Source organism: Apteryx rowi, unplaced genomic scaffold (genome assembly GCF_003343035.1).
Source record: "Apteryx rowi isolate R43461 unplaced genomic scaffold, aptRow1 scaffold_228, whole genome shotgun sequence".
Taxonomy (NCBI): domain Eukaryota; kingdom Metazoa; phylum Chordata; class Aves; order Apterygiformes; family Apterygidae; genus Apteryx; species Apteryx rowi.
This window is the reverse complement of record NW_020448619.1, coordinates 457,290-483,178: the sequence shown is the minus strand read 5'-3', so window position 1 is coordinate 483,178 and position 25,889 is coordinate 457,290. Positions and strand designations below refer to the sequence as shown.

Here is a 25,889-nt window from a genome sequence, read left to right as displayed (position 1 = left end):
GGCTCTTGTCTGCTGCAGGTTTGGGCCGTTCAATATAGGGGAGTTGTGAGGACTGCTTTTGTGACAGTGCCAGTAGATGTCTGCTGTGTGGGAGGGCAGGTTTGGAGGCTACGCACTGCACACTTTGTCCCCTTAGCAGCAGCAGAGATGCCACAGCTCAAAACTGAGAGAAATTCAGCTAGGAGAATTGCTTTCTAACACACCAGAAACCTGTTCAAGCTTCTGTTGACTGTGCAAACAGCCAGCAGAGAGTAGTTGATGCTGACTGCACACTCCTAAACACCTCAGCTACACCAGACTTATGCCAAAGTTTCTCTGTGAAAGTTTCCCCAACTGGGGCTTCTCTGCCAAGAGATCAATTTTACCTCTGTCTAATGGCATTGCAATGTTTTATTTTGTGCCCCTTTTTGACTCGTCCACCATTTCCCTTCCCTGTCCCTCCAGGGTCTTCTTGATTCTCCATGTCAAAGCTACACCATATCCCTAGGACACACTGCTAGCTCCTGCCCAGTCTCCCTTCTCCCAGAAGCTCCATGAACACCAGGACTCCTGCAGCCTGGATGTCTGGAGCTCTGCATCTTGTGGCAAACAGTGAACAACAAAATCTATGTCTCACCAATGCTTTCTTGATATTGGGACAGTCTGTGTGGATCCTGTGGTGTCTATTCTTGAGCTTGTGCTACAGGATGCTCCCCAGTTAGGGTCCTCTTTTGTCTTCGGCTTTTATCTGGCTGAATCTTGTAGGAGCATGGTATTTCTGAGATTGTTACCAGTCTCTCAGATTAGATAGGAGTTGTCTGTCTTCTCCTTCCCCATCCACCCAATAGCCTTTTGCACAGAGAATGAAGCATGTGTCTCATTTTCTGCGAAAAACAAGCAAAAAACCCCCCTTTACCTAATGGAAACACAATCCCCATCCACTGTGTGGTTAGCTCAAGGCAAACCTGTTTGCTGTCACTTAAGCAGTTTTTCACTTACAATAACCCCTTGTTCTTTCCGCTGCAATTAGGTATTCTACATAACCTACTTTGAGGCATCTTATAAAGCCCTATTAAAACCAGGAAAATTATCTTTGATTCACTTTTACCTACACTCGTTCCCCTCTGCTTCCTTCCCTCCTCAGCCCTCAAATACTTTAATGGGTCCCCCCCACACACATACTTTTCTCTACCTTCCCAACAGGCTCTCTTGTTTCTATTGTATTACGCTTGCCTGAGTGAATAAATGTCTCTGCCACTGGTCTACTGGGGCCATTAGCCCCATACACATACATACACAAACACACATATACACACATACATGCCTCAACCAGGAAGGTTGAGGCTAGACTTGTCGGTAAGGATCCCTCTGGAGCTTGCTTGAAATGTTTCCATAACTGCACTAGGTGGTCCTTTTCTGCCCCAGCTCAGGTTAAACATTTCAAACCTATGTGACATCAGGTGACAGGACAGCTACTAGAAAGCTAGGCAATTTCAGGTTGGGGGAAGGTGCAAGTTATTTGGAGAACAGGAAAAAAATTCAGAAGTGTCTCAAAAAACTGGAGGAATGGGAAATAGCCATTTAATAAGGATCAGTTTAGGGTTTTACAGTCTGCACACTTGATTTCTCCTGCCTCATAGAGGCTGGACAGCAGGTACCTAGGATGCAGTTCCGGATAAAAAGACTGGTATACCAGCAGAGCACAAGCTGAACATGACTTAGGGTCACACTGCTGTGAAAAAAGGCAAACCACTACTGGGAAGAGTACAGAGGGGCACAGCCTGTAAAACATGGTGCAATCACTCTGTTCCATGTGGCATCAGGGAGGCCTTTGCTGGAGTACCTTCTGGTTTGGGCAGTGCCTTTCAGGAAGGAGGCGGATCAAGTGCAAAGAACCCAGAGGCAAGCAAAAATAATGAATGGTCTTGAAAACATGACTTACAAGGACAGATCAGAAGCCTCAGGCATAGTTAAGAGAAGAAGAAGGGCTTCTCTAAATGTCTTTGTTTTCAGGCAGAGACTGCTACCGAGAGGAAAGTATCAATCTGGCCTCTCTCTGCAGTGAATGGGACACTGTATCTTGCATTGCAGCAAGACAGCTCTAGACTAGACTCAGGGAATGCTTTTGAACCCAAAGGATAGCAAAGAAATGGAAGATACTTGCTTGAGGTTTCACAGTCTCCCTCCCTGGAGGTCTTTTAAGAACAGACTAGATGAACAACTATTAGGAAGAGTCAATGTGTAGCTGATCCTATTCTAAGATGGGAGAACAGACTGGTGACCCTCCTGAGGACCCTTCTGTTTCTCTTTGCTGTGACATTATGAAGACAGGGCACAATGGCTAATGTCACCTTTGCTCAACTGAATGATGAAATAGCTTTTAATGGTGTTGTATTACATGAGCATAATCTCTTTACATTCCTCTCTCACACAACTGTAATGGACTTAGCAGCTTTGCTGCTGTGAGCTCTTCTGCGCAAATGACAGTGCAACAGAAGAGAAGGTTAGGTTACTTTTTTTTAGTTGATATGCTCCTTTCAAAACTGTTTAAAAAAATTAATGTTGCCTCTCACATGTTACTTTTGCATAATAACAAATAATGCCCAAATAACATCTCTACCATATACCAGCTGCTGTGTATGCAAATCTTAACACTGGCACTCCCTGGCCATTCAGTGTTCAACTTTAAAATAGGTCTATTTCCTTACTTATTTTCTACTGCTGGAATTTCCCAGGATTTAAAGAAGGAATGAAGCAGTGTTAGCTGCCAATTTGGCTAGATGGCACTATAAATACTTTGTCTTGTGCATACTTACTGAAGCTAAGTGATTTTAGGGTGTGGGAGAGAGGAAGTCTGTTCCTCATCTCTAGCAGAGGCCTAGCTTAAACTATGACTTGTTTTTAGGGAGTGAAGCACATCTGAGTATTAGTGAGTTGTTGCATTGTGTTGCTATATGCACTTAATTACTTCACAATTCTCTAGTTTTGTTCAACTTCAAACTGAGATATATGCTATTTAAGTGGCTGATCAAGACTCCAAACTGCACTTGTAAGGTATTTATTATCTTTAATTCTGAAGATGGGAGTGAACTGATCTATCATAAGACTTGGTCCCTGAAAAAACTGAACCAGTTCACAGAACACAACTTCAGCAGAACTCATGTTTAAAGCACTGTAGTAGGCAAGAGCAAAATCCAGATGAGCCTACACTTGTGTTTATATCAAACCTGACACTAGCTATCCTGGTCTAGCTAAAACAGCACAACCTGGATAAAGTGGACAACATTATATTGAAAAGGAATAGCTATACTGGTACAGTTTCTGCTCTTATGTGGCTGTCTCTGGTTTCACAGCAAGGGGTTGCATCTGTGTAACCATACTGGCTTAAAAAACAAATGAAACAAGTCCAACAGAAAGAGACTTGTCCAGAAAGAGACTTGTTCAGCCTATCCACTACAGCACACCCTTTCTTGAAGGCTGGGCACAGCTCTGACAACTCCCTGCTGTCAGGAGAAGGAGCTGTCCCTTCAGATATTTGTTTTGGAAATCTGATGTTCTTGCAGTGTCCAAAGAAAAATTAGTGGACCATGGGTTTTGTCCATGGTATTCTGGACACCTTTGAATACAGCATCTTTGCTGTTTCACACATTCTTTTTAAACCCTTGGTTGGTACAAGCCAACTATGGTTTGTTTGCATTTCTTCAACTCTAAGATGACAGAGACTTTTGTGTAAATAAAGTGCTTTGAGTGGGGAGGAGACCACCATTCCCTTCATTTTGGTTCCCCTATGCATTACACAGAAGCAAAAGAAGTCTGTTCTTTAAGCCTGGACTTTGCCAGGGCAAAAGTTCCCTTGGGCAGGGAATCTTCTCATTGTGGTCACACATTGCTGCTGCTTCTTCTAATATGTGGTTCCTGATTACGTAGCTTTTAGCCTGTGTCCAAAGGGTAATGAATTGAAATCCAGAACCTCAGGTTACTTGCTCATGTAACATGTGGTACGACCCAGGTTGGTTCAGTATCAAGATGCAGCCTGAATCACACATCTTAGCCTGACAGACTTACTGAATGCTTTGGATTAACTCTTGTAGATGTCCTTGCTCAAGAATAGAGCTGTCTTTTGACAGCTAGGACACATCTCAAGGTAGTTCTGAGCACACAACTTTATTCCAGTGCACCACCAACAGGAGGTCTCCAAGGTCCCATTTCCAGCTCCCAGCTCTTCTTGGTGCGGACACACTTTCCTGGGGCTGACTGTTCCCTCTCGACAGAGGACTGAAATCAGGATAATTTAGGGGGCAGCTTTTACAGCGTGTAACCACAGGGGCACTGAGAAATGCCATTTCTTCCAAATAGCTGAACAGGGGAGTCTTTCAGGCAATCTGAGGGGCTGTCTGAGGATGTCGCGGGTGATGTATTTGGTATCAAGTGGAAGCAGGAACACAGAGCATTGACTGTGGCGATATATTGGGCTGGGAAACACTGGGGTGGTGGGGCTGCTGGCCTCCTAAGTTGCACTTTGGCTGCTCTGGGTCTTCAGCCCTTGGCAACCACCTGGCCATGCCGCATGGCTTGCCTTGGAGCACGCCAGCTGCTGGGCCCAGGTCTAGACCTGTGTAACCTGGAGGCTGGACAACCCAGGGGAAAGGCTGACTTCCACCTCCTCAGCACTCCCCTTCCCCTGAATTTTGCTCTGTCAGAGACCAGCATTAGATTCGAGGGCAGGATGAGAGTCCCTGTTTTGCAGCCAAAATACTAGCTGACTGAAAGGATGGGGACACAACAGGTCAGGCATTACCATTAGCAGCTAGAAAAGAGGTGACTTGAAAAACCCATAATGCAGCAACCACGTTCTCTTTGGGGTCTGAGGATAAGTGAGTCATTTTTCCTTTTCGATTAAAAGGACTTTTAACTTCAGCACTGTCCAACTCCAGTTCAGTGTAAAAGACACTGAGGTAAACAGGTGCCATTCCCAGGCCCTCTGTGGTCGCCAATGGTTTTTGGACAGCCCTGCTGGCCCGTCGCCTCAGGCCTGACACTGTGGGGGAACGATAACACCGAGGGGGTTGTAACGGTAACGCGGGGGGATAACGGTAACCCGAACGCCGCCCCGCTGTGACAGGCAGGCTCGGATGAGACATGCCGACACGGAGAAGCCTCTTTGCGTGCCGGGGCGGTACAAATTTCTCTGCGCCGACCGGCGGGGGCAGCTCCGAGCCGAGCCAGGCAAACCCCGCCAGAGCGGGGGACAAGCGCAGCCCGCCGTGCCGGGCGGGCGGGCGGCGGAGACGAGCCCCGCCGCCGCCGCGCTTCCTCCCCGCCAGACACTGCCGCCCTGCCCCGCCCCCGCTGCTTCCTCCGCCCCTCCCCTCGCATGCTCGTTCCGGGGCCGCGGCGGGGCACGCTCTCTTGCCACTGCCCGCAGCCGGGCGCCCCGCAACCTGCATAAAAGCGGCGCGCCCGGGATCGAGCATGAGCTGGCGGCGCCATCCAGATTCCGGGGCCGGGCGGGGGCGGGGGGCCCCTGGGTGACGCAAGCGGCGGAGCGGGGGCACGTCGGTCGATCGGTCGGTGCGAGTGGGATGGCGGCGGCGGAGGAGACCGGCGCGGCCGACGGCCCCGCCGTGGCGGCGGAGCTGGCGGCGCGGCGCAGCGCGGAAGCGCGGCGGCTGGTGCTGTCGCCGCGGCGGCTGTCGGGCCCGCTGCCGGCCGGGCTGTCGCAGTGGTTCCCGGCGCTGGAGGAGCTGGACGTGAGCGGGACCGGGCTGGCGGAGCTGGGCGCGGAGCTGCTGGCGCTGCCGCGCCTCCGCACGCTGCTGGCCAAGAACAACCGGCTGGGCGGGCCCGGCTCGCTTCCCAAGGGGCTGGGGCAGGCCCCGCTCGGCCGCTCGCTGCGCGTCCTCAACCTCAGCGGCAACCGCTTCGCCGAGGTGCCGCCCGCCTTGCTCGGCCTCCGCGGGCTGCAGAGCCTCAGCCTCGGCGGCAACCGCCTGCACAGCATCCCGCCCGACATCCAGGAGCTGCGCAGGTGAGGGCCCGCCGCCGGGCACCCCCTGCCGCCGGGGTTGCTCCCCGGGCCGGCCCCCGGCGCAGGGCAGGCGCGGCCTCTGCGGGGCTGGGCCTTTGCCCGGGTGGCGGGGGAAGCCGCGGCCGCCCGACAGCCCAGACTTGATTTTCTCGCTCGCAAGTGGAGCGCAGCCGGGAGTAACGTCTTGCTCCCACCCACTGGTATGGCGCGGTGCAGGTGCTGAGTTTTGCCCGGCCTCAGGTGCCTTTAAGCACTGCTGCTTCTGATGCGCCTCTTCCCCTTCACGTGCGCATCAGGTTGGTTTTCCTCTCTAGGTGAGCGATTAGCCTTCTGCCCCCACAGCATGGGCAAGTGTCTCAGGATTTCATGGTCCTTGGGCTGCTGTGGGGCAGGGGAGCTCTTCTAGTGACAGTACGGTTGGCATACAGAAAGTGCCTTGGGAAGGTGCTCCATGTTGTTGCTTTCTTACAGATCTCTAGGTAAGAGCAGAACAAAAGCTTGGGTCTCATGCAGCGCGTGCCTGGTGGACTGTGCAGGAGAATAAAGAGACGGTTGTGGCATATGCGGACAATAGGGCCTTTTTTGTTGGTAGAGCTCCAGTCTCGGAGTGTTTGCTGGCATGGCTGGGCTTTTTGTTTATTTCTCTCCACCCTTGTGGCTCATGTAGCCCCTGTCAGCTGACAGATCTCCTGGGGCACAGAGCCCTAGGCTGTGCTTAGGTGCCATGATACACCTAGCTCTTGAGCTGGTTCAGATCTCTGCAGGCCGATGACATAAAGCCCTATGACTGAATCATAGTAGTTAAGAACATTTCTGGGTTGGGGACAGATCTTATGTAGGTTTGGTTATTTGCTGTCTGCATTGACCTAGGATTCATACTTCTGAAGCCTGCCTTACTCCTGGGCAGGCTGGGGACTGTGTTGAGTCTCACTTGTTACATGTGGACGCTTCTGTGTGTTCAGCTGGTTTCTCAAGCCTCCGACTAGTCTCTGTGTGCCTCTTTGCTAAGACTTGGGTCTGAACTTTCCTCACCTCAGACCCTTTGCTGGGAGAGTCACTGGAGGCAGCCTCTCTTATGCAAGCTTCAGCAACCTTGACCCTGAATAGTTGGATTCACCCCAGTGGCTCAGCAGAACCAGATCCAGTGGAAGCAAAAGATGTTGTACGTGACGTGCTGTCTCCTTAAGTCCTAGGTGGAGGTACTAAAGCTGCTTGAATGCTGGAGGGAAATGTCTTTGTCCGTCACAGACGATATAACACAGCCTGGTATGCAGTTTTTGCCCAGATAGCACACAGCGTGCATCTTCCGGGGATCTGGAGCAATGCTGGGCTAAGCTAAGGTCCAGAGACACCACTTGGCATATTGAGAGCTAGAGAATGCCCTTGCCCTTCTCAGTGGAGCTGGACTGCATCCTGGTTTGGGGCTGTCATGTGGAAGAGGAATCTAAACTTTCTCTCTGTTCAGGAGCAGTCACTTCAGGGTACCAAAGAGAATGAGGACAGCGGCACTGACTTCATGGGAGGGGAGGTCAATGGAGGAGAGCAGTTGTACTTGGGAGGTGGATCCACATAGTCTCCATAGCGCACCTGGTAGCTGTCTAGCACCTAGCTTGGATCTGTTTTTTGCCCTCACCTCTGGGGCAGAGACTCCTTGCTGCTGCCTACCTGCCCTCATGTGTGGTTGTCTCTGTCTTCCCCTCCCTGAAAACAAACCCCACCAACATATTTTGTTCTGATGATAGAGTAGCCTAGCTTTGTCAGCCCTGTTTTGTGCTGTGCTGCTGACCCAGGAAGCTACCATTTCTCAGCCTGAGCTACTAGGCTGCACAGTGCTTCGTGTGGTGCCCCAATGGGCTGTGTACTGCACTCCAACATGCTGTACCCCTGGCAAACTACTGCTGCCTAGTTACTCTGCTTTATTCTTCTGGCTTGCCCTGAAGCAGGGCTTCTGTTTGTCCTGTCCTGAAGCTTTTCTTGGGCTGATCTTGCTTGAACCCCTAAATGACAATTCTGAGAGGGCAATGTGGACAAAGCTATTGAACTGGTTGTTTATCATTACAAATTGATGTGTCAGGTAGAAAAACTAACCTAGACCTGGTACGTGTCTGCCGCCTGTGTAATGTTCACTCATTGAACCTCTGCTAATACGTCACCTTAATAAAATTGAACTTTAGTTCAAGATAGCAAATTCACATTCCACCAGGATTGTCAGCTTCTTCATGGATATTGCCATCAGTGACTCTTCTGTTTGTGGGACCACTTAAGCAACCAAGGGGAGAGGCATGCTTGTTTGCCAGAGCTGGGAGAAAATAACACTTTCATAACTTAATATTCCTGCACAGGGAATCTTGAGTCTGCTGGTTGGAGCCAGATAGCCAATGACCTGGCACCCTTACCAAAAGGATAGTGAATATGTACTGAAGAGAAACCGCTGCCAGACCCGCCTCCCATCTGCCAACAAGAGAGGTATCTTCAAAGTGAACATGGATAATTTTGAGGTGGGCAAAATGAGCCTGAGTAAGGACAGAGCAGAGACAGGTTTTGTGACAAAATGTCATGGAGACATCTATTAATTCCAGAGTGCCCGGGTGGAGGGAGGGGAAGGTAGGACCTGGTGTAGATGTTGAGGCTTCTCTGTTATCCTCAGCCTCACAGCTCAAGCTGCAAACTATCTGTCTCATTGTTGCTGGCAAGCCAAGACTTTGAGCCTTTTTCCATAGGCCACTTCCCAGTAGAGAAATTTTCTTCATGTCTCATGATCTCTGAAACCACAGAGGAATGCAAGCAGCGCTTTGTCCAGACGCGTTCCTCCTGCTGGTACTAAGATTCCTGAGACCAGCAGTTCTCTTCTTCCTGTGACCCTGGCAGCTTCCCATTTGCTCCAGTCCCTGATTAAAGAGTTGGCCATAGTTGCAGAGATCTAGAAATACTTCATGTGTTTCCAGGGAATGACTGAGCTCTTTAATTCTTAATAGCTAAGCTTCATATTTTTCCTCTGTTCCCAAAATATTTTTCTGTTGTAGTTTTTGAAGAAATAGTGCATCAGTTGTTTTAATGAAGACCAAGGATACAGCAGGTAAGGAGCCTACATGGTGAAGCTGCAAGAATAGAAAGCTGATGGATCTGTTCTGCAAAAGGAGAAGGAACATGCTGGCAACTGCAAAAGCAAAGGCCCTGGAACGAAAGATGTCATGAGTACTTACTCGTGTAAAGGCAATAAATCCACAACTTTGCAGCAAGCCAGGGTCAGACATTCTGTGCAAAACTTCTGTAGCATGTTCCTAGGGATTTGGCAAGTTAATGAACTGCGATAAGAACTGCAGCCAGTCCTGTTGTCTTGTCTTATTTCTCCCAGCTTCAGCCATTTGCCCATCCTTGCCCGCACAAGTGTTTTTGTTGTGTGCTGTGTGAGATCCTGTGCTGAAAGAAAGGGCATTTCACCTTCCTCATAGTTTATCTGTTGCCTCTTGGGCAGTTCACGCCTGAAAGTGTCCTAATGGTTGAAGTTTCCTTCAAATGTCTCCATAAGTGGATGGACATGATCACTGTAATGATAGCAGCATGGTGATGCTAGTCAGAGCATGCCAACACCAAGGGTGCTTAGCTTTTGCTGCATATTTTCCCCCAGGGAGGCACTGTGGAAAATACAGTACTGCTCTCTCCTCGTGATGTGCTGGTTGACTGTCAGCTGAGCAGTGTCAGTATAGTGCGTGAGCTGAATTGCTGCATTGGGTGTTGCTGTGAATTTAGAGTTGAAAATGCACCAAATGTGTGCATTGCTCTTTGCATTGCTTTCGTATTTGTTGCCAAATAAAAGATGAGCTTAGAATAAGTGGTTGTAGGCATCACCTCTTCCATCGTTGTGCCTCCAGCATTGACTGTGGTGTGTTTTCAGTGTGAGAGGTTATGGTAAATCATTTTCTTTCAGACTTGATTCACAGCCCCTAGCAGCACCTGAGCTGTGAGCTATGTTGCTGCACAGACATCCCTCCAGCACACTGATTGTGCTGTTTTCTTCCTCTGCTGATCTAGTTGGGGATGCACTAAGAAGCATTGTGTATTCTAGTTAGTGAGCTAGAAATGCAGTCATCTGCTTGTGCCTGTTCTGGACAAAATTAGTTTGGCAAGGCAGTCTGATAAAGGGCAGTTTTGACCTCACCTGTCTAATTGTGGCCTTTGGCTTATTGGTGAACAGCTTGCCCTCATCAATGCATGCTGTGGGAGAGGTCTTGTAAGTGTTTCCTAGAGGGAAAGTTCTTAAGAGGTTGGTGAAATGCAATTGGTACCTTGAATCTCCTGATACGAACCTTAAGTTTAGTCTTATTCTTCTTTTGGGTCTTTTGGGTTCAGCAGAACACTGGGAACAAGCAGAAAGAAGATAGGAAAGAACCATGCTATTTCCAGGTGTCTGTCATGTAGGTTCCTTTCCTGCTTGCTTGAGTATTTCTAGTTAACCCCAGTTATTCAAGGGCTGGGATCAAAGGCCTCAAACTTGTAACTGGATTCATGCAAGTTTTGTGTAAAGGCTTAGATGCAATGAAAGCTAGAGGATCTGCTTTTATTCATGGATAGTATTAAGCATGTTAGACAAGCATGTGCTTAAGAATGCCAGTTATGGTGTGGGAAAAACAGCAAATGAAGCTTTGATAAAGATACAGCATTAGGAAATCTGCTTGCTGTCTCCCTTTTTTTCTTCCCCCCTTCAAACGTTTTGCAAATGGTTTTCAGACAACCTTTTGATCTTAAATTTGCGTGTCAGCAAAGACTGTGTAGTTCTCTCAGGAACTAACAAATTGTAGAACAGGGTGAACAGGAGTGTGCTGTGGGCTGCTTTTAAAATCCTCCCTTGCGTGAGCCTCACAACTGCTGAGGGAAATTTCTTGCTAAAAAGTTTATCTTAAAAAGACCTGGAGCTATTTCAGGCTCATTGTTTCTTTTCAGATTAGCTATTTAGATGTGTCTGTTTGATGTCAGCTGTTAAGTTTTATCCAAACAAGTATCTTTGGGGAAACCGGATCGATTGAAAATTTTGAGTCTCTTCTGTGCTGGAAGGCAGTCTGCCCTTGAAACAGTACTGTGAAAGTGCTACAGTAATTGATAAGAGTGTTAAAAATACCTCTAGTGCTCAGAGTGGGCACTTCCTAATTTCTCAGTGTTTTGGAGCTTTTTGGATTGTTTTGTGGTACATGATGATGTGGAAACCTCCAAGTCGTATTCAAGCAAAAGTGTAGAGTCTCTTGGCATGTTAAAAGTACACTTTGATGCCACCACCTGAATCAATTCATAGTTGTGTGAGCATTTCCCTGCTGCCCTTCCATAAGCAAAAGAATTTACACTGTCACCTTAATCTCCTGTTGTGAAATTCCTTGCTGGAGGGGAGCGTCCTATGATGGGCATGGAGTGCCGACTGCTGCTTGGCAGTGATTAGTGCTGGCTGCATTGAGTGAGGGGCCTGCTGGGTATAAGGCTGAAAGGGATTGTAGTCCTGCTTAGTGTATTTGTAAGTGCTGCTAAATGGCAAGAGAAAGCATCTGCTCCTTCTAGTTACTCTGTCAAATATTTTCTTCAGCTTTCATGCAGATGGCTGTGCACCAGATGTGTTTGTGGACATTTGCAGTGATCTCGCTTACCCGCCAAATGGGAGATTTTGTGCTGCTCTCCAAAGGAGGCTGCCGTTCCTTAGCATGGTTTCTCTTCCTAAGATGAGATCTGTGGTGTGTGTGTGTGTGTGCGCACCTCGCATATGGAAGAGTCATCTCCATATATTACTGTTCTTAGAATCACTTTAGAGCTCAGTGGCCAACTTTAACCAAAAATACTGGAGGAATGGAGGTTTGAAAATGTCGCCAAATTTGAAAGAATCCGCCAGCGTACAGAGAAGAGACTTTTAGAAACCCTCATAGTGAGGGGAGAAGGGAATGGATAGGGCACAAACCTGGGATCTGCTGTTCTCTGACATCATGTACCTGTCCCATGTTGATTCGCTAATGTCTAATAGGGAATGAGCTTATGTTGCAGCCACAGTATAATGATGCTGCGTGTCTTTCTGTCCCTAGCTTGAAACTTGTACAGCCAGATCGTTTGCCTTAGGTTAGAAGTAAATTTATTCTAGCTTCAGAAATAGGGGCTAAACTTACGTTCTCTTCAGCCAACAAGAAGAGTGATTGCTCATTGGCTTTTCTAAGTTCCTGGACTGACTTTTGAAAGTACAGAAAAATTCCAGCTCTCCATCTGTGTATGCAGTGATGCGTACCTGCACGAGACTTGAGGTGGCTGGTCCCCAGGAGTATGCAGCTTAATGATTGCCAGAAAAGCTGGCCCTTCATGTGAATGGTTACTTAGAAATCTTGCTTGCTAAGATCAGTTCTTGTGGTGCCTTCTGCTCCTCCAAGTAGGAATGCTTGAGAGCCAGCATTGCCTTGGATGCTAGGTACAAAGTTAGTATGACATGAAAATCACACCAGGAATAGATGAGTTAAAACTGTGACCCTGATGGTGTGGTCAGCGCTAATTACAAAATGGTGGTGTCTCTTTAAAATCCTTGCCTGTGTCATTAGTTCTGCTCAAACAACTCTTGACATTTTAATTTGACCCAGAAACGGCTGTTATTAGTTCATCCATCTTGGTCAGCCAAGTGTAGACTAGATCCTTCTTTCTAGCAAACTGTATTTCTTGAGGGTTTTTTTATAGATTGCTTTTGCTACTGAGCAGTATTTCGATGGAAGCTGTAAGAATATCTTCACTGCATGTAAAATAAGTCTCTTTATAGTCTCAAAACCTCCTCCCTGTAAAATTTTATAAACTTGCCATCTAATTCATATCTTAAATTGATGCTGGAAATCTTGGGTTTGATGTATCAGACTGGGCCTCATGGGTTGTTAATGTACTGACCTCTGAAAGGTGATTCAGAAGATATGTAAAAAGAAAACAGTTTTTAAGCCCTCTCTCAGTAAAGGAATTATCTTTAATGGGATTTTTAGTTAGTGACAGTTTGTAGACTGATTTTGGGCTTATATATCTTAGCTAGTATAACTGTGTGTTCTCATTACACAGACTTTAAAAAGAATGGATTTTAAAGCTGTAAGTAGCTTGGCTGTGTTTTTGCACATTGAGTTTGTGCAGGATGCTCGTCCTGAGATTTATGCATTTGAAGCCTTGAAATGGTTTTGGAAAACATTATTTGCTATATGTTTTGCTCCCTTCCCCCTTTCACTGGCATTATGTGTTTTTACGCAATGTGGCCTTACTGGCATTATTGTCCTCAAACAGAGAGGATGCAGAGTTAATTATTCACTTTTCCTAGGAAATGGAGACCTGTACATGTCTAAAGCTTGTTTAAACATTGAAATCCACATTGCTAAAAGTCCCTTGCCCAAGAGTTTTCAGCATGAGCTCCTGCAATAGCATAGAGTTAAAATTTGCATAGGAACTGTAGTGTCAGCAGTTACATTGCTAATGAGAACCAGGCAGCCTAAATCCACCTTGGGAAACAATGGGGGTTGAAGGAGGAATTTTGGTTAAAATTCTGGGCTTTGTCAGGGGATCTAAATTTAATTAAAAATAATCTCCCCTTGACATGTTCTCTGCACAACAGCCTTCTTCCTGCCCCCCCTCCTCACCTAAAGGTTGCCTACTTAGGACAGGGGCCACTGCTGAGCAGTGGGTTGGTGTTTGGTGTGGGGTGGGGTTTTTTGTTCGTTTCCGTGTGCTTTTTTGCATGTTTAAAACAGCCTCCATATGTGCTGTCCCCTCTATCTCTCAACTGAAGCAACTTAATTACTTTGTTTCAAATGGCCAAATTCAGTTAAAACTAAGGCTCAGAAATGGCTTAATTTTGTAGCCACTTTGCCAAACCTCCCGTGTTTAGTGTGCTTCTGGGATTCTTCGAAAGGGTATGTGATTCTGGGGTATGTCAAGCCCTGTGAGCATCCTGTCTTGTGTTGCAGTGCTCTGTCATTCTCCTGTTCTTCCCTTTGGGCAGATGGACTCTGTGCTGTGTTAATGGCCTCTGTAGCCCAAGCAGATGCTGTCATTGGATCCTTGGGTTCATGTTTCTTGGAAGAATGGAATAAAATAGTCTCTTTCTACCATTCTTGTGCTCCATCTCAGGGCATGCCTCAGCCAGGAGTTTCTCTGGCACTCCATGCATGCCTTGGCTGAGGTCCAGGGTTTAAGCCTTCCCTGAGTCAGGCACTGTGTCCCTTGAGTGGTTTGGCCATGTGCTCCTTTGCCAACTGTATCTGTAGCCTCTCTCCAGGAGCTGTGGTGAGATGAAGGTGTCTCCTGTTCCAAGGAAGTCACAAGCTGTTCCTAAAGAGATGCTGACAGTGTCTCGGCTGTTTCTCCTTCCCTGACTTGCTGGGTCTGCTCTCTCCCCTTGATGGGCCAGGGTGGCGATGTACACTGTACTTAGGCAGCTCATCTGAGTATGTACCAGAGATCTTGAGCCAGCATGAGTACTGCAGACACCTGCAGATAGGACTATGGATCCACCTTCTTGAGGCACTGGAAAGAGAGTTGTCTGAATCATGATTAGTTGTTGCGTCTCATCCCAGCCAGAGGTACCAAAGCCAAATGTTCCCTTGCCCCTCTTCCAGATAACGTCTGAGAACAGGGAAGGAAAAGTCCTCAACTGTTAGGGACATTGAGAAGTGAACTCACAGCAACTAAACTGAAGTTGTACGTGACAATTTTTTTTTTTTTTCAGGAAGGGCAGAGATGCACAGCAAATACTTTCGTTTGGCAGAAAGGACTGAGGAGACACATTAGCACCTATCTCCTATCCAGAATACTGAGTTTTGGCAGGGCATCCAGTGTTCCCCCTCCCTCAACTGCAGTTAAGCCCATCCCATCTAATGTCTGTGGTAACACTGGGCTCTGTGACTTGGGTATAATGAAATCAGTCTACCTGAGAAACTGCATGTGTGTACTTGGGTGACTTCATCGGATGCTGTATGCGCTGTTGCAGCTGTGTACTGTTGTCAGTATGTGAATTATATCAAAGCGGGACTGGATGCCTCTCTCTTCTGCTGGAAGGTCACAGTTAGTCGCTGGGGAATCAAATGACACTATAAAGAGCAACTAGCACTTGCATAGGGCCAAGAGCCATGGGATTTTCAGAGACAGCTGATATTCTCTTGCTTTGCTCCTGTTGAAATGGAGAACTCCCACTGGCTGTGGCAGCAGCTGCAGCAGTGCTGCAAACTGTGTGTGCACAGACTGCTTTGCCTTGAAGGTAAGGGCAGGTGCTTTGCACGTGGGATAGGTGTAGGAGTAGTATTGGCTGGTACTTTCCTGCAGATGTAATGGTGACTGTAGAAGACTGAATGAAGGAAAATTTCAATATTACCTGTTGCACATCAAAATTGGAAGAGAGTTGGTGTTTTGCAACTCAACTTGCTTTTCCCTGCCCCCTCCCTCAGCAAATTATTTCATACATAGTCAGCTTAAGTTTGAGAAATTTTAAGAAAAGATTAACTGTAACTTTAAGAAACCCAGGAGATGAGAAGACCTAGTGTTAAATGACACTGGAAATGACCTTAATGAACTAATGTGGTGTTTTCTCTTTTAGTTTAGAGTTTCTGTACCTTGGAGGGAATTTCATTACTTCAATTCCACCTGAACTAGCAAACCTGCCTTCTCTAAGCTATCTAGTTTTGTGTGACAACAAGATCCAGAGCATTCCACCTCAGTTGGCACAGTGAGTATTTATTCTGCATGTGTGGATAAAAGCAGCTGGGAGGATCTATGTCTTTCAATTTTTTTAATCTAGTAGACTTGAACAGGAATATCCTTAGCATGGTGCACTGCAGGCAGACCACAAATATATAGTATGAAAGCCTTTATCAAAGGGTTGTGGAATAAAGCGGACACTCTGTGACATTTTAGGTGACTTAATGGGTTTCTGCAGGAAATCCTAAGAAGCACCTGGGCATCTCAGAAAAAATAAACTGCTGTGCTGCTGTGTTCTTGGTTAGGAATGCTTTAGTCTGTTTTGTCTTTCGCCCAAAGCCTTTTATGTGCGTGTGTGTGCGCGTGTGTGTGTTGTACCATCCCCTGTTTTCTCTTGGCATTTCTTGTTCCAGGATCTCAGAATGTTTTAGCATTCATTAAAATCCTGCAGCACAGTTCTAGAGGATAAGTTACTGCTTTATCTGCTACATAATAGGAGAAAGAGGACACTTAAATACTGTTTGGGTAGCCTAAGATGGGAGGTGAAGAATTCAGTGTAGTTGTAACCCCAAAAGCAATTGGATGGCAGCATAGAAATTTTCTGAGTTGGATTTTGATGACATAGTGGGGTTATTCTTGATGGATAATCTTTAATGACTCCAGTTTTCTTGTAGCTTGCATTGGTTTGAGACCATAGCATCCTTGGACACTGTGCTGGAGCGTTGCTTTGCGCTTCCTGAGAGAGGAGAATGCCTCCTCCAAAAGCCAAGAAACTGCTCATCACCCATGCAGATGCTAACCTGGCCTGACCTTGCTTAGTTTTTGAGATCTGATAGCATCACAGCACAAGGTGATGCAGCTGCAGGCAATGAAAACATGAGTTTTTCCAGAATTGGCTGCCTACCAACATTCATCTTTAATGCATGAGTGAAAGCAGGTGACTTAGAGTATTGTATGGAACCGTTTTTGATGCATGCACTGGGTACAAGGAAACATTATCTTCCTCTAAAAGCACTGTTTGTGTTCAGGAAAAGAAAATCCATGCTATTTTTTTTTCCAGGGGGAGGAGGAGCAAGAGGGATGGCAGCATATTTCAAACTGTATTTCTTTAACAGGCATTTGGAAACTGAGCCAAGTTTTCTAGGGCATTGGGTGTGCTGGAATAATAGCAGCTCTTCCAGCATGCATTTATGCTTTAAAAGGAGGAAAAAACAGAGGAAAGAAATAGGTGGGAGAGGGGAGAGTAATCAGGTCTGTGTGTAATGCAATTGTGGAATGATTTTGCTTGCACCTCTTGACTGGGTTTCCATCTGCATCTTCAGGCTGCATTCCCTGCGTTCTCTTAGCCTGCACAATAATCTGCTGACTTACCTCCCTCGAGAGATTCTCAACCTGGTTCACCTGGAAGAGCTGAGCTTGCGTGGGAACCCACTTGTGGTTCGGTTTGTCCGTGACCTGACTTACAATCCCCCAAGCCTTCAGGAGCTGGCTGGACGCACAATTAAAACGCGCAATGTTCCCTATGCTCCCAGCGATCTCCCAGAGAATCTTGTCCGATATCTGAGCTTGGCCAGCAACTGTCCCAATCCTAAATGTGGGGGTAAGCTCACCTTTGCTCTTCTGCTTCCTGCTTCTACATGATAGTTTTCTTTCCCTGTGACTTGCTATGACTTTAGTAGGTCAGTAAGGTTAGATATGTTGTTGCATCCAGATTCTATTGACTCCAGCTCTCCTGCAACCTTACCTTTAAAGAAGCTTGTTCACTGCCATTTCTTAACTTAGGAACACTGTTTAAAGCTGTAGTGCTGGTTTGTCATGTTTGCATGGGGCTACAAGGCAGTGATTTTTGTCAGAATTCTCATGGCTTATCCCAGCACTCCATAGTGCTGGTATGTCCTGAAGTTTCTGAGCAGTCTGCCCTGAAATAACTCAGACTGGTTAAAGGATAGGACAACTTTTGCAAACACTTATATTTGAACTGCTGAACAGTAGGTTCAGTTTCTAGTTGGAAAAGAGGAGGCTGTAGTGCTTGCCAGTTACCAAGAGCAATTAATTTAGCTCTTGCTTGGGACAGCTAATTTACAGCACCTGTATGCAGAGGACTTTATAGATAAGCCTGGAATGCTTGGGCTTAATCTGGCTTAATGCTTAATTTTCATTCAGAGTAAATGATCTGTGCATTCTGTCCATAAAAGATTAACCAAAAAAAAAGTATTCCTTAATTGCTCTCTAATCTGCAGTCGTAATTTAGTCCATATCTTATCTCCTTATAGGACAATATCAAAGCAGCTCTGTTAGCAAAGATGGAAGGGCTGGAATTTGCATTGGAAGAGAGAGGTTTTTTTCCCTCTCCCCTAGCACAGCACTTCAGTGTTGCCCTAACACTGCAGGAGAAAAGCTTGCTCCAAACCTGCTAGGACTTAAACACTGTTGGAAACTTTTGAAAATGTCAGTGTCTAAAATCACTCCCTGTGACAGGAGAGGAACGTAATTGTGTGTCAGAGCAGCACTGTTGCCATGGAAAGCATCACCCAAACTCAGCATGGTGACTTCACTCAAGCAGAAGAGAAGTGGAGCTGTGAAGGAGAGAGGGTTTATTTGCAGACACATCTTTGCTAGTTAGTGGAAGAGGTTTTACAAACTTGAAAGTAGGGTGGGTGAATTCATTCAACATTTGAGGAGAAGTCTGCAAATTTCCAGCCTGAGATTTCTCCTTAATGTTTGGAAGAAATTGCCACATTGTTTGGAATTGCTGTCCTGTGTCTTTTGATATAGAACTTGCCTTTCTGAATCATCTACCCATTATGCTTTTACAAGGAATTTTTTTTTAGTCTACTGAGAAAAGAAATTTCACACTTCCAGTTTCCATATGTGTCCATATGGTACCTTCTTTCTCTGGTGTCCCTTCTGCTTCCACATCCAGTGCTGTGTCAGTTAAATGCTAGTTTGAGGCATTTGCATCAGGCAAAACAACCTTGCAGAGCTTACGGATTTCTCGGCCTGCTGTCTCATATGTTGTTACTGTGACCTCTGCTCTTACAGGTGTCTACTTTGACAGCTGCGTCAGGCAAATCAAGTTTGTTGACTTCTGCGGGAAGTATCGTCTCCCGCTGATGCACTACCTGTGCTCCCCAGAGTGCTCGTCTCCCTGCAGCTCTGCCTCCCAGAGCTCCACTTCCCAGAGCGAATCCGACTCTGAGGATGAAGCCAGTGTTGCTGCACGTAGGATGCAGAAAGTCCTCCTGGGATAAAAGGGACTGAGGGGGAAAGACTGAAAAGAAGACATTAGAAAAGCAATAATGGAACTGCGAAGCGTGAGCCTCTGGCCTGAGGGGCTCACAAGAAACTGTCCTCAAGTCCATGTAAGGGGATGTAAGAACATCTTAGCAAGGCTAGACTTGCTTGGTGCAATGCTACTTAGGAGAACTAAATCAGTGGCATAGTGCCTGTAGGGTGCCTGGAGTTGTTAGAAGCGTCTGCTCTCTGGGAGGTCCCCTTCATACACAGTGGGGAGGGGGATTTTTTCTGATGGGCAGATTTTAAAGGGGTTTTAATACATGACACTTCACTGGACTTTAGTCATCCTGCAGAGTAAACGAGACTTTGTCCAGGGCTTATAACACTGTGGTAAATCAGAAACAGGTTAATGATGCTATGTGGGTGTGTATGGACCCCAATGTTTTGTATAGTGTTTTGATTCTTTTCTGTCTCCTTTTGATTTTAGTTACAGATTTTACACCCATTCATGAAAAATGGATTTTTTTTTTTTTGATCAGGAGTATATTTTCCCAAACTCTAGTTATTTTTTCTTTACCTAGAGGTATAGGATCTTTATGCTTTTGTAGACTTTACGGCCCTACAACTGAGTTTCCTTTTTTCTTACTTGTTATACCAAGCTGCTCTTAGTGTTTCCTCCTAACTTAATGCCTTTTTTTCCTCCCCTTGCCCCTTCCCATTACACCTGGAGTGTTGCTGTCTTTACATGGCCTCAGGACAACAGACAAGTTGTTCTGTCGAGACTTGGGATTAGTTCAGATCTGTGGCCGTATTTGCCTGTGCTAGGGACCAAATGCAGTGCTCCATATCATGCCTTTGACCTCTCAGCTTACTGGAGCAAATCTGCTCTCAAGTATGTGACTTGCAGGAAGGGTCTTAAGATTGACCTTTCCAGTTCTTAAACAACCATGTCCCCTGCTGTGGCTAGCTCTGCTATGCTTGGTACAGTGTTACTTTCTGTCTTTAAATTCATCTGCGTAAGGTAGGCAGCAGCTTAGTGAGTTAAAAGTACAGGGAGAAGCACTGTGGAGAATTTTGTTTTTCTTTCTTATTCCTAACATAAGAGGAAAAGCTGGTAGGAGGAATATAAAGCATGTTTTCCAAGCGTCTTGCACATAAGTTGGTTTTGAGGCTTCTTGCCTGTTTATCAGTTTGCATTTGCTCTTGTTCTGAAAGCTTAGGTAGTCTGTCAGATTGTTCAAGTAACACATTCAGTTATCTTAAACTATGTTTAAAGGAAAGCTGCAAAAATAGCTCAGAATTTTAAGTATTAAGAAATAACTTTTAAAAATTCAAATTATTTAATTGATGGGTATTTGTAAATCTACTTATGGGGCTGGTGTATGTTTTGCTCAGTCAGAGCTGCCTCGTTATTGATATTTCACAGCAGACAGCCTTTTTGATGCAGTTTGATACAACAAATCCAACTGTGCATTCAAATGCATGAGCACAGTAGATACTTATAGTGGTAAGAAGCTAAATGAACCAGCATAACTTCTTCTTTTTTTTTTTTTTTTTTTTTTTTTTTTAAACCCACTTTGGGAGGGAACAAAAAAGTTGTGCTCCTCTCCTGCATTCAGAAAACACACGTAGCTATTTGAATATCTTATGGCAGCTCTGTGTTAATGGTTCTTTTTAATTATGTTTGACACTTTATTAAAGCACTTTGATAATTTTACTCTTTGTAGCTAGCATTAGTGAGTTTGGTTTTTTTTTAATGCAATTTTTCTTTTAATGTGACCTGAAGAACAAAGTCTGTGAAATTCTGTACGTGCCAGTCTGTCTTGGTGGGCAGGTTGAACTTCTTGCTGGGAAGTTCCTTGACAGTATGGCTCAGTTCCCCAGGTTCCTTTGTAGAGAACACTTTGAAAGAAATAATCGAGTTGTAAAATGGCACCCCTTTGGTTATTAAGCGTTGCAACGTAGACTCTAAAGATTGCCCCTGTGCGCACACACATGCCTAAGGAGCTAAAATGCACATGCTCTGTGCCTTTTTTTTTTTTTTTTAATGTATGTATTTAAGACACAGTAAGGTGTAAATGTTCAAAGGAACTGGATGTCTCTCTAGCAAATTCTGTGAGGTTTGCTTGGGAAGAAGAATCTAAAAATTTTGAGAGGAACCAACTGCTTGGTGTTAGTTGGATTGGGATCAGTGGCTCATGTTTTGTCCTTCATCTTCTTCAGGTGCTTCTTCCTGTCCCAAGTGAATTTTGCCATACCAATGCTAGATGACAGTAAACTGATTGCAGAGCCATAATTTCAGATTTACTGCTAGTATATCTGTAGTGAGCAACTGAGTGATCTAGAGCTTGGCTCTTTTGCCAGTGAATGTGAGCCACACAAGTTGAGGTCTCAAGATCTTTTGAGCTCAGGGCCATAAGGTACTGTCTTTCTTTCTTCTCTTGAGCAGCAGCTTTTCTTTAGTGACGTACATTTCACTTCAAAAAATTAGATTTCACAACCACTTTGCTGCCACAAATCCTGTTGCACAGTAATACCTCTGGGTGATGGGTTAAGACCAGTGGCTCCATACTGGTGACTGGTTCTAATTTAGCTCTTCCCTTAACTGCTTTTTCTTTCCCAACCAAACTAGTGTCCAATTTCTGGCCCAATTCTACTAAGGTTAATAGTGACCTCTCTTCATTGCTTTTTCTTTGTAGCCAGGTCAAAACTTGGCAGCTCATGCAGTCGATATCTCTATGCAGTTCTTTGAAATCTTTTCAGACTTTATCATAAAGTATCTTGTATCTTAAAAATTTGTATATATTCCTGAATACAGCTAATGTCTTTTTCTTTTTGCCAGTGGGCTTTAAAGTGCAATTCAAGTAAGTCAGGATTTAAAACAATCAAGGACTTGTAAGAAATACAAATGGTTGGGTGTTTTTTTGTTTGTTTGTTTGTTTGTTTGTTCTCCTCAGAGTTAGATTTGAGAGGGCTGCAGTGCAGTGCTGAACATACTGAGCCCTCAGGAGTCTTGTTTTTCAGCACTTGTTAGCCCCCAAACAGACAAAACTTGAAAATGTGATGAGGATGGTAGGAACTAGTTTCTGTTGTCCCCTTCCACCTGCAGAGGCCCGGAAAAGTAGATGATGGGTTTGCCAGCATTACAGCTCTTTTGTCAGTTTTAAATAGTGGATTTCAGTTCCTACAGATGCATCTCCATTGGCAAAGTCTTCAGTCAGTGTTTTGGTATCAGTCCTCTTGTTGCTACAGCAGCCCAGCATGTCCAGTTTTTGAAAATGTTGAGACACAAGTGTGTGAAGCAAAGTTGCTCATTCCATCTTCCCTGCGGTGTCTAGGATCCTGCCTACATTGTTCCTCTGTCCCTCCATCTCTTTGCCAAGAAGAGCTGATGGGGTATTTCTGAATGCAGGTACTTAGTGTGAATAGTGGGATCACGTTAAAAAGAAGCAAAATATCAATTTGACTGGAAGCAATTTATATAGTTGCCAATTCTTTCATGTTTTTCTTTCTTTAATAAGAGGTGAGACTTGAGGAAATCAGTAATGAATATTTAAACATACTCTGAAGTGGCCAGATGCAGTTTTTCATGGGCTTCTGTCTTGGTCACTTCAAGTCTTTGAAATCTTGTGTTGAATTATAATGGGAGTAGGGGGGAGGGAGGGGAGAACCAGCTCCTTTTTGTTATTTACTTTTTTTGGCAATAATGAATGGGAGGAATTTAATCCAATGAAAGTAATGAAACAATCCCTGCAATGTGTCTTTGTTACCCAGTTCAAAGAACTATTTTAATGCATCTTATTCACACCGGGCAGATGAATTCCCTCTCCCTCCCCCCCCTTGTAGAATCTCAAGATACTTCAAATAGACTACTTCAGGATGCACACTAATACAGTAGTAACTCTATCTTGGAAGCCTTTCTATTGATTATTTCATTTGCCTGCCTGACTAGAGGATTGATCTTTTACTGACCTGAACATTAAGGGTAGAAAGGGTTCTTATCTAGCCCTCTTGTGAATTTTTATCGTGAGCATTTGTTTTATGTGCCTTAAAGTGCCTTATGTTTTTAAAAGTATATTTTGCTAGAAATGTATGAATATAGAATATCTCTAACAGTATTTCTTAATGAGCTGTAAAACAAATTGTAACACTAAACCAAAAATGTTATTTCTACAATTGTCTCTGTCTGTTATTTGACAACATCTCTATTCTTGTATTGCTGCAGGCAGAACTGTGAACATTAAAAATGGGGCTATACATGGTCTGGGAACAGATTAGATTTGATCCATGCTGTGGAAAGCCAAGAGCAGGTGAGTCTTCCACAGGGACTGCTGAAACTCTTGGCTTATGGGGCCCATTTATAACAGACCAGAAAATGTTACAGATAGGAAACTGTTTTACTTCTGGAACACTGTTGTATAAATTTGCTCCACAATTTAAATGTAATTAATGGGTAAGATAAAAACAAGAAAAATGAAGGCAGTGTCACCTTATAGAAATTTCTAGCAATCTGAAACAACAGTTCTGAAGTTCTTGAATTGTTTCACTCATTTTAAGGGGCTAACTTTGAAATCTGTAAATGACTTTTTAAATGTTAATGTTCTGATTGCCTTAACTGGCTAATGTGTTCCCATTTTCATGTGTAATCCCATGTTTCCTCCTACATCCTAGAGTTTCTGTAATTTTTGTTGCCAAAATGTTTGCGTTCCTGCAGTGCAATTACCAGTTGTCAGTGCAGAAGTGTGGCATATTGGAAAATGGGATAGTGTAAAACAAGAATTACTTGATATTAACTTCAGCAGGAACTTCTTCACAGAGATGGTTCAACTTCATATGTAATGATAAACCTCTCAAATTGTTCAGCAGCTCCGTTTCAAGTAGCATTAAATGCTGTACAGTCCAGTGACCTTGACTGTAACAACCAGGCTGGGAATATTCTTGCCTCTTTTGTATATAAGATAAAGATATCCCTTTTCAGAACCTTCTTAATACCTTTCCTATTTTAGGAAACACAGAATCAAAGTGTTGGCCAGAAGGAACCTCTGGAGGTCTCTAGTCCAACCTCCCTCTTTAAGCAGGACCGTTTCCAGCACTAGTCCAGGTGACTGTGGGTTTTTCTAGCTGTGTCTTGAAAACCTCCAAGGATGGAAAGTCCACAGTCTTTCTGGGCACCTGCTCTGGTGCTGAAATCCCTTTCTAGTGCAGAAGTCTTTCCAAATGTCCAGCATCTTCCTGTCACTACTTGCCTGTCTTCTAATTTAAAGGAATGAACCTCAGCTCTCAAACTTTCATCTCTGTTTTTAGCACTAATGCAATGAAGTGTATAAACAAAATATGAGTTATGTAGATGCCTGAAACAGATGCTCAGAATGGCAAATTGACATTTTTAGGCTCACACAGAATTGCACAGATCTGAAAGAGGGCAATATGTTGCTGCTCTGGAAATGCTCTTCATAAAGYAGAGCCATGCATTTGCTACTCAGATGCCATAGACTGTCTTAGGTGTCCAAGGTAGCTAGAGACTTGCACGTATGTACCTTTTCCTCTGCACTGAGCTAGTGGCTTGCAGTGTTAACCATTTAAAAATTTTATTAGAAGGAAGTTGGTCCTAATGCTGCCACAAGGCTGCACTGAAGAAGGCCAGGGTCATCTGTAACCCTTAGCTGCAGTCCAGAGATGGTGTGCTATGTCTGAGTGTCTCCTCCCTTTCCAACAGCCCTTGTTTGAGAGTGATTCTTCAGAGGAGATTTGTCTAAGTATGTTCTTGTACAACAGCCTGCTGTGGTCTCCTCTCTCACCAGGAAGCGAAATGGAGAGTTTTGTCAATGGGGTTTAGCAGGGTCTAACAGCAGCCAAGGTCCTTTTAGGACAGAGGGGAAAGTAATCCAGGGCAGAATCCCTGGGTCCTGCTTCCAGATTTGTTTTTATGGCAGGAGTAAAGGTTCAACTCTTCTGGTTTCGCTTCAATGACTGGTGCTGGTCACAATGGGGAGGTTGTGTATGGATCTTTGTCTTGGCCTAAGATTTCACTGTTGGCACCCTGAAGCTTGCTATCACGCTAGCAAAAGACTGACATTATCTTCAGAATGCTGTTCAAATGCCATGTCTGTAACACCTGCTTTGAGTCTGTGCAAAAAGCAGCTTAAGACAGTACTGACCAGCAGTTTAAGTTTATCCTAAATATTGTACTTTGGTCAAAGTGTCAGAGCCCCACCAGGCTGACTGCAATGGAGAGAAACTGGCATCAGAAATGGATGGAGATCTGTAAAGCACAGCTTCTGAAATGCTATTGGGATTCACGGCCTTGGGCTGCCTGTTGCCAGTGTTTGTTTGGCATGTGGCCCCCTGCATGCATACTTTGAGATTACAGAGTCCCATGGGTAGGAGACCTTAGTTTGCTACTGTTGTGGTCATGTTTGGTGAGGAGCAAGTGCACCTCCCTGCATTTGGGGAAGAGGGTGTGCTGGCCACCGTCCCTTGCACAGGGCTCTTAGGGATGTGCTGTAGAAATGACCAGGACAAGTCTCCGAAAATCCATCTGGGTAGGCCACAAAGCAGTGCTGCTGTTGAATGACACCTTGAGTAAGAAGCCAGTTCCTGGTCATTTCTCTGATAGGGTTTCACATCTACTTTGGATCTCGGTGATGGCTCCATTCCGCATTGCTTTCCAGCAAGGGTGACTGGCTGAGAGCAGCCCTCTGCTAACTAGCTGCTCCTGAATGTGCAAAGCACTGGTTAACAGTTTCTTCTGAGTGCTGGAGAACAGCTAACCCATGAGTATGCTTTCTTATGCTAGTATTCTTTTGGGTTCCTACAGTGCATTACCAAGTATAATGAGGCCCTTATTGTCAAAGCGTGGGGAGAGGTAGAAGGAACTAGACAGCTTGGCAATCAGTGCTAGGAAGGAGCCTTTCTCTCTGTGGGGGGTTAAATGTGTTCAAATTTTTATGTGCTGGTGGCTGGTAGTGTGAGA

General features: G+C 45.1%; 2 protein-coding genes across 13 annotated transcripts in view; both read left to right on the top strand.

The window, feature by feature from the left end:
• Positions 1–5,561: 5,561 nt before the first annotated feature.
• On the top strand, positions 5,562–18,930 carry LRRC58 (leucine rich repeat containing 58). Its single transcript, XM_026065484.1, has 3 exons — positions 5,562–6,007; positions 17,002–17,279; positions 18,722–18,930. Exons 1-3 carry the CDS (start codon positions 5,562–5,564, stop codon positions 18,928–18,930), a joined length of 933 nt encoding a protein of 310 aa, XP_025921269.1.
• The window catches only part of GPR156 (G protein-coupled receptor 156), a 64,281-nt gene continuing 44,311 nt past the window's right edge, over positions 5,920–25,889 (top strand). For 4 of the 12 annotated variants that reach the window (XM_026065437.1, XM_026065448.1, XM_026065447.1 and 1 more), the window contains exons 1-3: positions 5,923–6,007; positions 8,350–8,473; positions 9,031–15,707. The gene's annotated coding sequence lies outside the window, so the exon portion shown is untranslated. Of the gene's footprint in view, positions 6,008–7,194; positions 7,348–7,472; positions 7,598–8,349; positions 8,506–9,030; positions 15,708–25,889 lie in introns of all 12 variants that reach the window. The other 8 variants (XM_026065440.1, XM_026065443.1, XM_026065441.1 and 5 more) reach the window with 8 other exon arrangements.

Coding starts and splice junctions, on each gene's coding strand:
- LRRC58 (XM_026065484.1), top strand. CDS start 5,562: ATGGCGGCGGCGGAGGAGACCGGCGCGGCCGACGGCCCCGCCGTGGCG. Junction 6,008..17,001: donor GACATCCAGGAGCTGCGCAG/GTGAGGGCCCGC, acceptor CTGCATCTTCAG/GCTGCATTCCCTGCGTTCTC. Junction 17,280..18,721: donor TCCCAATCCTAAATGTGGGG/GTAAGCTCACCT, acceptor CTGCTCTTACAG/GTGTCTACTTTGACAGCTGC.